Genomic DNA, 11,969 nt, shown 5'->3' on the forward strand with positions numbered 1-11,969 from the left:
GAGCGGCAGCGCCCGCGGCGGCTCCGCGGCGGCGGCTCCCGCGGCGGCTGCGGCGGCGGCGGCGGCGTGAGGGGCGCCCGAGGCCCCGGTGTGCCCGCACCCCCCGTGGGCCCGGTGTGCCCGCACCCCCCGTGGGCCCCGGTGTGCCCGCACCCCCCGTGGGCCCGCACCCCCCGTGGGCCCGCACCCCCCGTGGGCCCCGGTGTGCCCGCACCCCCCGTGGGCCCGCACCCCCCTGCGTCCCGGGGCTGCTCGCCGCATCCCCCCGTTCCCCTGCACTTCCCTCGCTGTCCCCCCTGTCCCCACGCTGCTCACAGTGTCCCCCAGTGTCCCTAGGCTGCCCACTGTCTCCCCATGTCCCCACGCTGCTCTGTCCCTATGTCCCCGGTGTCCCCATCCATGTCCCCACTGCTCGCTGCATCCCACTGCTCACCATGTCCCCTGTCCTGCCTGTCCCCACACCGGTCACCGTGTCCCCTCTGTCCCCCGTGTCCCCACGCTGCTCACCGTGTCCCCCTGTCCCCGTGTCCGTGCTGCTCACCGTGCCGGGCACACCGGCGGGCAGTGGCGCGGGGCGGCCGCGCTCCCGTTCCCGCTCCCGTTCCCGCTGCAGCCGCGCCGCGCGCTCCAGCCGCTCGCACACCAGCTCCAGGTAGCGCAGGCCCTGCCCCGGCGCCCGCATCCTGCACGGAGCCGCCGCCGGAGCCGCCCCGGCCCGCGGGGAGACCCCCGCGGCACCGCTCCCGGTGTGGGGAGCCCCGCGGTGCCGCCCGGCTCCCCCCGGGGCCGCCGGCTCCTCAGCGCGGCCGCTGCTCCGTGCGGTGTTCCCGGTGCCTCCGCCCGGCTCCTTGGTGCAGCCGCTGCTCCGTGCGGCGTTCCCGGCGCCTCCGCCCGGCTCGGCACACGGATCGCGGCGCGCGGGGCTCCGGGGCAGGCGCCGGTAGGTGCTCGCGGCCGTGCGCACCACGCAGCAGTCCAGCGCCTCCCAGGAGCCGCCTGCAACGGCGCCGCACGGCATGGAGCACGGTGATGGGAACGGCTGCTCCATCCCATGGGAGCCGCCGGCCGCACCCGCTCCCGCCCGCCCGGCGCCTGCCGCCTCCAGGGCCTTCACCCAGGATTTTGGGAGGCTGCAGCCAGCACGGATAATCCGGGATATATCCCCACATCCTGCATTCCCCAAGGGCCAGTGTGAGAGCGCTGGGAATTCCGGCATTCCCAGAGTGGGGCCGAGTCACTCACAATGTCTGAGCGCTCCCTTCCTCTTCCATATGGAGTCTCTCCACATCATGGAAAGCTGGAGCCGAGTGCCGGGTGTTCATCCCGACGCTCCCTTTTGTAGGAGCTGGGCCCTGTATCCAGAGGCATCTCATTACAGGACTGGTTCCCAACTGGTTCCTTTGGGATGCGAGGCCTGGCGCTACCGGCTGGGCTGGTGGTTGTGGGTGGGAAGGTGGGATGCGGGCGGGATGTGAGATGCCGGCACCGGGGCTCATCCCGACGGACAATCCCACCATTGAGCGCAGCCGTGCGGTGGGAATGCCGGCCATGCCGCGGGAATGCCGGCCATGCGGCGGGAATGCCGGCCGCCCCCGCAGCCTGGCCCGCTCCGCTGCCCCGTGCCCCAGGACACAGGGAGCTGCCATGGGGGGTCAGCGCCCCCCCGGGCGGCTGGGAGCCCTCGGCAGGGGGATGGAGAGGGGCCGGCTCCCCAGAGTCCCCAAGGGCTCCCCAAGAGTCCCCAAGAGTCCCCAAGCTGCCACCGCCTGTGTCAGCGCTGGGCCGCCCTGTGCGGGTGCCCGGGGCCAGCGCGGGGCCGGGGGCTGCGGGACCCCCTGCCCCCCCCAGCGGCGGCGCCGGGACCCCCGCGATGTCCCCGCGGGCAGAGCCGCGTGTCCCCCCGCGGGGCGGCGCCTGGGGACCCCGCGGGACCCCGCGAAGCGCCGGGGAGCACCGGGAGCCGCGGGGAGCGCCGGGGAGCACCGGGAGCCGCTCCCGGCGCCGCGCGGCCGCTTTATGGGCCCGGCGGCCCGGGGCGGGGGCGCGGGGCGGGGCAGCCCCTCCCGCCGCCCGAGGCCGCGCGCGCTCATCGCACCCACCGGCCGGGGCTCGCCCGGCCCCGCAGGAGCGTTTGGCCCGTCCGGGGTGGGTTTTATTTTGCGTTAAACCCGTCCGGCCCAGCCGTTCGGCAGCAGGGAGCGCAGCGCAGCGCGGGGCCGTCCCGCCACAGAGCCCGCGGGGCCGCCGGCACGTATATATTATCTCTATATTCCGTGCTGCGTGTGCGCCGCGGAGGGGCGCGGGGGCCCGCGGTAGCGCAGCCCCGCGTGCTTCTCGCAGTAGAGCTCGTCGCCCGCCCAGAAGTGCCCGCGCGGGCGCAGGTTGAGGCCGCAGTCGGCGCAGGCGTAGCAGGACGCGTGCCGGTAGCGCCCGGCCCGGATCCGCACCGCCTGCGTGCTGGGCAAGGGGGGGCGCGGTGAGGAGGGGGGCGCCGTGGGGACCCCCGGCCGTGCCGCCTGTGCCCCCGGACCCCCGCTCACGCGATGGTGCCGCCGCATTTCTCGCACTCGTGCAGCTTGGGCGGCGCGGGCGGCCGGGCGCCGGGCGAGAGCCGGCCGGGCAGGGGGGCGGCGGGGCCGGCTGGGGGGGACACGGGGTGTTGGTGTCACCGCGGTCCCCGCCGCGCCGGCCCCTGTCCCCCCGCTTGTCCCCAACCTGCGCCGCCCTCCGCCAGCGCCTCCTGCAGCAGGCGGAAGGTGCTGGATTGGCGGGGGGGCCGGCGCGGCTCCGCCGGTGTCCGGGCTGCGTCCGAGGGGTCCGGCGGGCGCCGCACGGCCGGCGCCGAGACGGGGCTGCGGGACGGCACACGGGGCAGAGCACCCGCACCGGGATGCGCCGCAGTGCACTGGGATGTGCCACAGCGCACCGGGATGCACTGCCATGCACTGGGATGTGCCACAGTGCATAGGGATGCACCAGGATGCACCAGGATGTGTGGAAATGCACTGGGATTTGTCATGGTGCACTGGGATGCACCACGATGCACCAGAATGTGCCACAGTGCACTGGGATGTGCTGCGGTGCACCGGGATGCACCAGGATGCACCAGGATGCACTGGGGTGCATCAGGATGCATCACGATGCACTGGGATGCACCCCAGCTTTGCTGGCCTCCCACGTGCCCCCCTACCTGCTGCGCGGCTCCGGCGAGGCCCATCCGGGCACATTCCAGGGGCTCGGCGGGGCCCGGACCCCCGGCGAGGGAGGCGGTCCCGGTGCCGGGGAGCTGCCCGGGCGGCCCCGCTCCTGCTGGGGGCACGGAGGGGCTGGGGAGGCGCACGGGGCGCCCGCCCCCCGGCCCTTCCGTGGGAGCCTCCCGTGGAGGCCAAACCCCGGCTAAGCGGGAGCCGACATTCCCGGCAGGAGGAGGGGCGGCAGGAGCCGGGCAGGGCGCTTGGAACGGGCACCAAAGGGCACCCGGCGCCAGGGAGGAGCCGCTGGGTGCCGGAGTCAAGGGAGCTTCCCGATTTGGGCTTGAAAAACATGCCCGGGAAAAACAGGGAGGGAGGCGGGAGGCAGCGGCGCCCGGGGCCTGGCGGGGAGGGCGCTGGGGGGGGGCCCAGTCCCGCCCTGCGAGGCCCGGCCTCCCCAAACTGGTTTGGCCTTCCCGGACAAACCGGGACTGGTTTGTCCTTCCCCGAAGCTGCTGCCAGGAGGTGCCGGGAAGGAGGCAGCGGAGCAGCCTCTGCGGAGGCCGCTGCTCACCTGGAGGGGGCCGGGAGCGGGAGGATCCATGGGAATGCCGGGCACGGAGCTGGGCGAGCCGGCGGGGCCGGGGCTGCCGGGCCGCGGGCCGAGGGAGGCTGGGCTGCAATAGGAGGCGCTCGGGCAGCCCCGGCTCTGCTCCCGCGTCCGCACCGCGTCCTGGCGGGAAGGGAGATGCTGTCGGCATCGCAGTCCCGGAGCAAGAGGAGCATCCGTGCCTGGCAAGGAGCGGAGCATCCCTGCCCACTCACCTGGAAGCGGGCGGCCAGCCGCTCCGGAGAGCTCTCCCCATTGGCATGGCCGGGAGACGGCGCCGGGCACCTGGGCGACAGGACAGGGCTGGGAGGGCGGCACCGGAGCCGGCGCTGGCTGCTGGGTGCAGGGCTGCTTCCCGGCTGGCCGCGGCTTCCATGGACAGCCTGCCCGGGGCTTGGCTGCGGCCGGAGCTGGGATTCATTAGGGAAGGGAGCGGGAGGCAGCACTGGGGCCAGCGGCTCTGGGTTAACCCCTGCTCCTCCGGGGCTCCCTGTAGCCGGAGGAGCTTCCCGGGAGCACCCAGGGCATGTGTGGGCTCTGCCCACGGCTTCCCGGGAAGCCTCGTCCCCCCAGGCTGGCGCCGCGGCTGGGACGGGACCCCCGGGAGCTGCCGCCGCCTCCTGCTGCAACCGGTCGGACCCGGCGACCGGGTAGCGGCTGCCAGGGCCGAGGCGGGAAAGGCTCCCGGCGGAGCGGCCGGGCAGCCGCGGGGGAGGGCGGCGGCTCCGCAGCACCCACCGCTCGAGCTGCAGCCGCAGCGGCCCCGCGCTCTGCTTGATCCTGTTCCGCGCCTCCACGTGCAGCATCGCGCCCGCCCGCTCGCCGTTGATGGAGACGATGACGTCCCCGGGCCGCAGGCCGCCCGCCGCCGCCTTGCCGCGCTCCGCCACCTCCGCGGGGAACGGCACCCATGTCACCCGGGCTGCAATGTCCCCGTGGGCTCCCAGAGCCGCGATGCAGCCACAGCCGATGGGACGAGGCATCGGGAAGCCCTGTCCTCCCCACGGAGCACCCAGGGACCCCTTCCCACGGCTCCCTCAGGGACCTGAGGAGCCTTCGCGGCGCCCCGAGGAGGCTCCGCTCCTACCTGGGACACAGCGATGGGCTTCCCAAAGTCGCGGCCGCCGCTGATGCGGAAGCCCCAGGGCGCGGGGCCGGCCAGCGTCACCGTCACCGACATGGCAGCGGTGCCTCTGCAGGGGCAGGCGAAGCTGGGCCGCGGGCACAGCCGCAAACCGCCCTCCTCTTCCTCCCGGGGCCCCGCGGCGCCCGAGCCCGGCAGCGCTGTCTCTTCCTTCCGGGGAGGGCGGCCGCGGCACCCGGGGCTTCCTCCCGGCCCGTGGAGGCTCCCGGGCTCCGCCGCCGGGACCGGCCCGGCCGGGACTGTCACTACACCGGGAGATGCTGCCCGCTCCGTGCACCCCTTTTGCACAAGGATCCGAGGGATGCCGAGCACGTCCAGCATGACCGGGCGCAGGGCAAGGAGCCCTCCCTGAGGAGCCCTGCGCTCAGCACCGCGCGCAGCCACTGCCGGCGCCGGGAGCACCGGGACGGCGGCTCTGGGAGCCGCTCGCGGCCACCGCAGCCCTGTGGGGCCGGGCAGCGGCTCCGGGGCCGCCGCGCAGGCACGTCAAAACTCCGCGGCGCACAAAGCTGGGCTTGAGAACCTGCCCGGAAGAATTTCCTGGGCTGGGCTCTGCTGCACCGGGAGCGAAGCCGGAGCCCCCTGCCCGCCCCCTGGAGCGCCCCGCAGCATCCCGGTGCTGGCCTGGTGGCTCCGTGCACCCGCGGCCGTCCCCGCACACAGGGACGCATTGGTGGCACCTCTTGGCGTGACGCCAGGGTGACAGGCGGTGCCGGTGACAGAGGGGACGCTGGGGACGGGGCGGACGCAGCTCCGCGCGGCGCCTCGATGCCACCCGAGCAAGCGGGGCAGAGGGGTCCAGGTGTCCGGCAGCGCCGAGGGAGCATCCGCGACAGCCGCGTCCCCTTCGCCCGGCGGCATCGCGGAGCCACCCCCCCGCAGCCGCCCCGTCCCCGCGCGGGGGCCCAGGCGTCCGGGGGCACTCACCGGCGGGCGGCGGCGCCGGGCGGCCCCGTGGGGCGGCGGAGCGGAGCGGAGCGCGGCCGGCAGCGGCGCCGCCCCCTCGGAAGGGGCCGGCGGAGCCCGGCGGGGCCGGGCCGGGCCGCGACTCCGCAGCGCCGTCTGCGGGCAACGCGGCCCCGCGGGGCGCCCGGCCCGGCCCGGCCCGGCCCGGCCCGGCTCGGGTGGCCCGGGCAAGGCCTGCAGCCCCGCACGGTGTCACAGCCCCACGTGGCACCGCCACCCCGTGCGCTGTGGGCACCGCACGCGCCACCGTGTCCGCACTGCGCCCCGCTCACGCTGCCGCCAGCGCCGCTGCCCTCCGCCTGGCCGCCCCGCGCGGCACCGCAGCCCCACGCGCTGTGGCCCCCCGTCCCCGCTGCCCCAGCCCCGTCCACAGCATCACACCCCGCGCGGCACCGCAGCCCCATGCGCTGTGGCCCCCGTCCCCGCTGCCCCAGCCCTGTCCACAGCATCACACCCCGCGCGGCACCGCAGCCCCACGCGCTGTGGCCCCCCGTCCCCGCTGCCCCAGCCCCGTCCACAGCATCACACCCCGCGTGGCACCGCAGCCCCACGCGCTGTGGCCCCCGTCCCCACTGCCCCAGCCCTGTCCACAGCATCACACACCGGGCTGAGGCTGAGCTTTAATGAGGGCCAAGGGGGCTCCGGGCGGGCGGCCCGGCTCCACACGGGCTTCTCCAGCCGCGGCATCATGGCCAAAGCCGGTGCTGGCCCAGAACAGGTCGGGTTAAGGCACTGTGGTGGAGGGTGCCCCATGCAAAGCGGTGCCCCGGCGCCCATGGGGCAGGCAGCCGTGGGAGGCACCAGCAGCCGCGCGGCGCTCACACGGGCGCCACGTAATTGCCGGGGAAAGTGCCGAATTTCTGCGTCCGCCGGGACACACCTGCGGGGCAGTGGGAGCGGGCGGGTGAGGAGCCGGGCCGGGGGTCCCCGGCGCCGCCGCTGCCCATCCCCACGCACCCACAAACCAGCCGTCGTCGCACTGCTGCATGACGTCCACGCGGTCGCCCTCGCGCAGCTCCAGCTCGTCGCCGTTCTGGGGCCGGTACCCGTAGAGCGCCCGGTACCTGCAGGACGCGGCACCCTGAGTCCCGGCCAGGGCACCAGGCGCTGGCAGCTCTCGCGCTACTCACGGCAGCCACCGGATCCCGGAGCCGTCGTGGGAGGCCGGGGGCTCCGCGGGCGGCTCCGGGGCTGGGGGGGATCCCGGGTGGGGGCCCCGGGCGGCGGGCGCTGGCGGAGGCTCCTGGGCGCTGCCCTTGGCCCGCGGCTCCTTCAGCACCTGCACGTAGGTGGCCGGGAAGATGCCCTGGCGGCCGGTGCCCGGCACGCGGCCCTCGTACCAGTTGTGGTCCACGCGGCGCAGCAGGCACAGGCGCTCGCCCTGCGTGGCCAGAGGGGTGTCAGCGGGGCCACCCATGGGGGCCCACAGCACCCATGGGGGCCCATAGCATCTATGGGGACCCACGGCACCCATGGAGACCCGTAGCCCCCATCCCAGAGGGTGAAAGCCCCCATCCTGGATTCCAACAGCACCCATCCTGCAGGCTGGTGGCACCCATCCCAGCGCCCCGCTGCACCCACCCTAGGTGCGAGTGGTTCCCACCAGCGCCCATCCCAGCAGCCAACAACCCCCACCCCAGAGACGGTGGCTCCCGTCCCACCCTGGCAAGCCTGGCGCCCATCCGGGCGGCAGGCGGCACCCAGGGCTTCCCGCAGCCCGTTGCGGCGCTCCCACCTTGCGCAGGGAGAGCTCCACGGGCAGCTCCGCGCGGAAGCTGTAGAGCGCCAGGGCCTCGCCGGGCTCTGGTGCGGCCGGCGCCGCCACGGGCCGCGGCACCTCGGTGGGCGGCAGCACCTGGCGCCGGGGACACAGAACCACAGATCCCTTCAGGTTGGAAGGGACCCTTAGAGACCACCTAGCCCGACCTCCCTGCACACGCAGGGTCACCTGCAACATGTGGCACAGCTCCAGAGGAGACTCCAGAACCTCCCTCGGAACGCCGTTCCCCTCAGGGAACAGGGCACCCTCGCGGGCGGACCCGCCGCTCACCTCCACGTAGCTGGCGGGGAAGATGCCCACGCGGCCGTGGTGCTCGCCCGCGAGCCAGTTGCCGTCCACCTCCTTGTGGATGTAGACGACGTCGCCCTTGCGCAGCGCCAGCTCCCTGCGGGCGGCCGGGGGGCTCGGTGGGTGCCTGGGACCTGCAGCGCCCACTGGCACCCATAGCACCCACTGGCACCCGCAGCACCCACTGGCACCCGCAGCGCCCAACAGCACCCGCAGCGCCCAACAGCACCCGCAGCTCCCGCCGCCCCCGGGCCGCACACCTGGGCGACTGCGCCGCGAAGTCGAACTTGAGCCGGGCCGCCCTCATGCCCGGGGGCGGTTGAAGGGGACGGGCGGGCGGCCCCCCCGCCCCCGGCTGCTGCGGGGCTCCCTCCTCCTTGGCCGTCTCCTCCCTCCTGGAGGCCTCGCCGGGGTCCCCGCGGCCGGGCGGGCTCTGGGGCCGGAGCGCGGCTGCGAGCAGGGCCGGGGGGCGGGTTGGGGGTCACGCGCCTCGGTACCGGCAGCGCCCCCCGCGCCGCCCGCCCGCTGCGCACCTGGCCCGGCCGCTGCCGGCTCCATGGCTCCGAGCCGCGGCGCCCGCGCCTTCCTGCGCGCACGGCGGGTTGCGGGCCGGCCCCGGACGCCTGGGCCCCGCTCAGGCGCCGGGGGGCGGCCCCCGGGGGCGGCCGAGCGGCTCCGGTCCAAAGTTTGGTGGCTCCGCTCGCCGGGAAGGGCCCCTGGCTAATGGACAACCCTGGCGCCCGGCGGGGGGGGCTCGGGGCTCGGGGGGGGGGGCTCCCAGCGCCGCCGCCCGCCCCGGGGCCCCGCCCGGCGCCGGGATGTCCGTCCCCATCCGCCCCGTCCCACCCCCGCGCGGGGCTGCGCCAGGACGCCTGGGCCCCCACCCGTTCCCTGCTCCCCCGGGGCCGGGAGGCCGCCATCGCTGCTGGGGCCGGGGGGGATCCCTCGTGTCCCCTGGCGTGGGGGACCGCGACCCGCGGCGGGGCCGCCCACGGGCTCTACTCACCGGGTGGCCGCGGGGGCCGGAGAGGGGCCGCGGGCGGCGGGAGCGGCCGCCGGGCTCTGCCGAGCGCCGGGGAGGGGCGTGAGGCGAGAGAGGAATTAGCGGCGCGGAGGCCGAGCTTGGCGGGACGCGGAGGCCGAGCTTGGCGGGACGCGGAGGCCGAGCTTGGCGGGATACTGCCAACACCGACCAGCCAAGAGAGCCGCGCGCGGCCCCGGGCCAGGTCCTGGCATCCCGTGGCCAGAGCAACAGCCACGGTCACAGCCAGTGCATGAGGGGCTGCTCTCGTGCCCGGGTGCCTTTGCACCCACTTGTGTGTGTGGGTGCGTGCCCAGTGACACCCATGTTCTGGTGCGCATGCAGCATCCTCCCCTTGCACTCGCATCCATGCATGCATGCATCCAGCTGTGCACAGATGCAGCTGTGCACATATCCAGCTGTGCATGGATCCACCTTGCACGTGTCCACCCTGCACACATCCAGCCGCGCACACCTCCACCTTGCACACACGCAGCCGTGCACACGTGCAGCCGCAAGCGTGCCCAGCTGCGCACACATCCCTCTGTGCCCGCACCCAGCTGTGCCCGCATCCAGCTGTGCCCGCATCCAGCCCTTTGCGCTCCCCTCTCCACGCGCGGGCAGGGCGAGGGCAGGCAGGACAGGTACCTGGCTGCGGTGCCGCCGCCTCTCCATGGCCTCCATGTCCCGGTCGAGCTGCCGGCCGAGCTGCTCCAGCTCCTGCTGCAGCAGCACCTGCGCGGGCGGCGGCGGCTGCAGCGGGTGCCCCGTCCTGCGTTGGACGGGGACAGCCCGGGGAGCCCGGCACTCACCTCTATGGGCTGAGCCCGCGCGGGGGCCGGGGCGCCAGGGCGCTCTGGGCACTGCAGAGGACGAGGGGACCTTGGGGATGGTTGGCGCTGGCACAGCGTGGGTGCGAGGCAGTGTCCTCACATCCCCTCCCCAAAGAGGGTCCTTTGGCGGTGCCGACCCGCTGCTCCTACCTGTCCGGTGAGCTCTGGCACCCAGCACTCGCCCGGCTCGTGGTCAGATCCGCTGTGGGCCTCGGCAGTGACACCCACGACGTCCCCCCTGCGTCGCCCATGGGTGCTCAGCCAGGGGCTCCTCCGCCCGCCCGTCCCCGGCCCTGGCCCCGCTCACCCGTTGGGCAGCCCGCTGAGGGTGGCGGGCGCTGGGGGCCGGCGCGGGGTGTCCCAGTCCAGCGGCAGCTCTGTGGAGCGGGGGGACATTGGGGGACCGGTGGGTCCAGCGGGGGCTGCTGGCCCCGGCCACCCGCCCCCCCGACCCGGCGCACCTGGCAGCTTGTGGTGCATCTGCCGGAACATGCTGCGGTACCAGTCGCGCGGCCGGTCCACGCTCTGCGGGACACGGAGCGGGGCCGCTCAGCGGGGCTCAGGGGCGCCCGTCCCTGCAGGGCCGCCGCCGCTCACCGGGCGCGGGGCGATGGGCATCCCTGTCTCGTCCACGGGCCCGATGCCGTCGAACTTGACCCAGCGCCGCTCGCGCCGCGGGCCCCCCCGGGCCGCCGCCCTCGCCTCCTTGCCCGGCCACGTCTGGTACCACTCGTCAGCTGCAGGGAGGGGGATTTGGGGGCTGCTGGCGCGTTCCCCCCGCCGGCTCCGCGGCGTCCCTAGCGTGGCGGTACCTGCGCCGCGGGCGGGCGCCGCGCTGCCGCGGTCCAAGCCGAGCGCGTTGCTGCTGGGCGCGTTGTTGGTCGGTGGGATGCGGTGGCGGGCGGCGGGCGGCGGGGAGCAGCCCGGGAGCATCATCCTGCGCGCGGAGCCGCCGCGGGGAGCGGCGGCGGGAGCTGCGGAGCCTCCCCTGCTCCGCGCAGCACAACGGGCACGTTGCTGCCTGCGGAGCAGGGCGGGAAGCGGCCGATCCCGGCTCCAGCCAGGCCCCCCTCGTGTCGCGGGCCCGGAAAAGCGTCGGGCGGGAGAGCTGCCAGCGGGACGGCACGGCACGGCACGGCACGGGACGGGGCCGCGGCAGCTCCCGCCCCGCCGAGCAAACAGGGCGGGAAGCGGGAAGCGGCCCCGGCCCCGGCGCGTGAGTCACCGCCCGCCCCGCCGCTGTCACGAGCGCCCGGGCGTCCCGCGGGGCCCCTCGCTGCACGGGCACGAAGCGCCCGCGCGGCGGCAGCGCCGCGGGCCCCCCGGAGCTGCCCGTCCCTCCCAGCGCCGCGCGGGGCGCCCGGGACCCCGGCCCTGCGCAGCGGGGGGCGGCCGGGAGGGCCCCGGGGCGGCGCGGAGCCCTGGGGGGGCCGCACTCCCCAAGGAGCCCCGTTGGCCCCAAGGAGCCCCGTTGTTGTCCCCGCGCCCCCCGGCTGCTCTCGCCGCCCCCTCCCCGCGCTGGAGCGGCGCCGGCCCGGTCAGAGTTTCCAGAGCCGCTCCCAGGGCCGGGATCCAGGGAGCGGAGCCAGGAGGCCGCGCTCGGCCCGGCCCCGCTCGCGCCGACGAGCGGGGGACATCGGGGACAGCCCGGGGGGCCGGGGCCGGGCCGGGGGGGCCGCCCTGCAATGAAGGGCACCGGGCTGGCTCTGTCCCCCCGCCTTGTCCCCAAGGGGGGGACGCTCGGGGTGGCACCTTCGCCCCTGCACTGGGGACCCCCGGGACCCCCCGCTTGGTCCCCGGGCCTCACCGCGGCTCCGTGCCCGTCCCCTCCCGCGCTGGCCCTGCCTCCGTGCGCAGATAAGAGCCAAGGGCGCCCGGAGCCGCCACCGCCCCGGGGCCACGGAGCCCCACGGAAGGGGAGGCCGCTCCGGAGGCCACTCCGGAGCCCAATCCCTGCTCCCCACTCCATCCTCCTTCCCTGTGGAGCAGGGTCCGGATCGCTCCCATCCGCGCTGAACAAACCACGCTGGAGCCGGGGGACGGGGTCAATTTTGAACTTTTTTTTTCTTTTTTTTTCTCCTTAAAGATGACTTCCAATTTACATTAAGACAGTTCTAACAAATTCATTCCTTGTTC

The 11,969-nt window shown here is 75.5% G+C and overlaps 3 protein-coding genes across 3 annotated transcripts in view; all 3 read right to left on the reverse strand.

The window, feature by feature from the left end:
- The window catches only part of CCAR2 (cell cycle and apoptosis regulator 2), an 8,769-nt gene extending 7,751 nt beyond the window's left edge, over positions 1-1,018 (reverse strand). The window contains exon 1 of the mRNA XM_026042270.1: positions 904-1,018. Within this exon, the coding sequence (XP_025898055.1) occupies positions 904-1,018 (115 nt within the window). The remainder of the gene's footprint in view (positions 1-903) is intronic.
- A 1,187-nt stretch (positions 1,019-2,205) lies between these two features.
- On the reverse strand, positions 2,206-4,981 carry PDLIM2 (PDZ and LIM domain 2). Its single transcript, XM_026042276.1, has 8 exons — positions 4,889-4,981; positions 4,540-4,691; positions 4,017-4,086; positions 3,766-3,924; positions 3,191-3,309; positions 2,716-2,852; positions 2,541-2,640; positions 2,206-2,457 (listed from the first exon to the last, which is right to left on the reverse strand). Exons 1-8 carry the CDS (start codon positions 4,979-4,981, stop codon positions 2,265-2,267), a joined length of 1,023 nt encoding a protein of 340 aa, XP_025898061.1. The 3' UTR covers positions 2,206-2,264.
- A 1,584-nt stretch (positions 4,982-6,565) lies between these two features.
- On the reverse strand, positions 6,566-10,769 carry SORBS3 (sorbin and SH3 domain containing 3). The gene is made up of 13 exons (XM_026042285.1): positions 10,646-10,769; positions 10,431-10,570; positions 10,295-10,358; positions 10,141-10,210; positions 9,984-10,071; positions 9,813-9,863; positions 9,649-9,735; positions 8,240-8,412; positions 7,962-8,076; positions 7,647-7,766; positions 7,042-7,292; positions 6,869-6,975; positions 6,566-6,791 (listed from the first exon to the last, which is right to left on the reverse strand). The coding sequence occupies exons 1-13, from the start codon at positions 10,767-10,769 to the stop codon at positions 6,730-6,732; spliced, it is 1,452 nt and encodes a 483-aa protein (XP_025898070.1). The 3' UTR covers positions 6,566-6,729.
- Positions 10,770-11,969: the final 1,200 nt, after the last annotated feature.

Source organism: Nothoprocta perdicaria, unplaced genomic scaffold, assembly GCF_003342845.1.
Source record: "Nothoprocta perdicaria isolate Ctin4 unplaced genomic scaffold, notPer1 scaffold_103, whole genome shotgun sequence".
Taxonomy (NCBI): domain Eukaryota; kingdom Metazoa; phylum Chordata; class Aves; order Tinamiformes; family Tinamidae; genus Nothoprocta; species Nothoprocta perdicaria.

Excerpts from the sequence above, each read along its gene's own strand:
- PDLIM2 (XM_026042276.1), bottom strand. The coding sequence starts at position 4,981 with ATGTCGGTGACGGTGACGCTGGCCGGCCCCGCGCCCTGGGGCTTCCGC. Across the intron at positions 3,310-3,765 it reads CCGCTCCCGGCCCCCTCCAG|CAGGAGCGGGGCCGCCCGGG; the intron begins GTGAGCAGCGGC and ends CCGTGCCCCCAG. Across the intron at positions 2,458-2,540 it reads AAATGCGGCGGCACCATCGC|CACGCAGGCGGTGCGGATCC; the intron begins GTGAGCGGGGGT and ends CCCCTTGCCCAG.
- SORBS3 (XM_026042285.1), bottom strand. The coding sequence starts at position 10,769 with ATGATGCTCCCGGGCTGCTCCCCGCCGCCCGCCGCCCGCCACCGCATC. Across the intron at positions 10,359-10,430 it reads TGCCCATCGCCCCGCGCCCG|AGCGTGGACCGGCCGCGCGA; the intron begins GTGAGCGGCGGC and ends CGTGTCCCGCAG. Across the intron at positions 10,211-10,294 it reads GATGCACCACAAGCTGCCAG|AGCTGCCGCTGGACTGGGAC; the intron begins GTGCGCCGGGTC and ends CCCGCTCCACAG.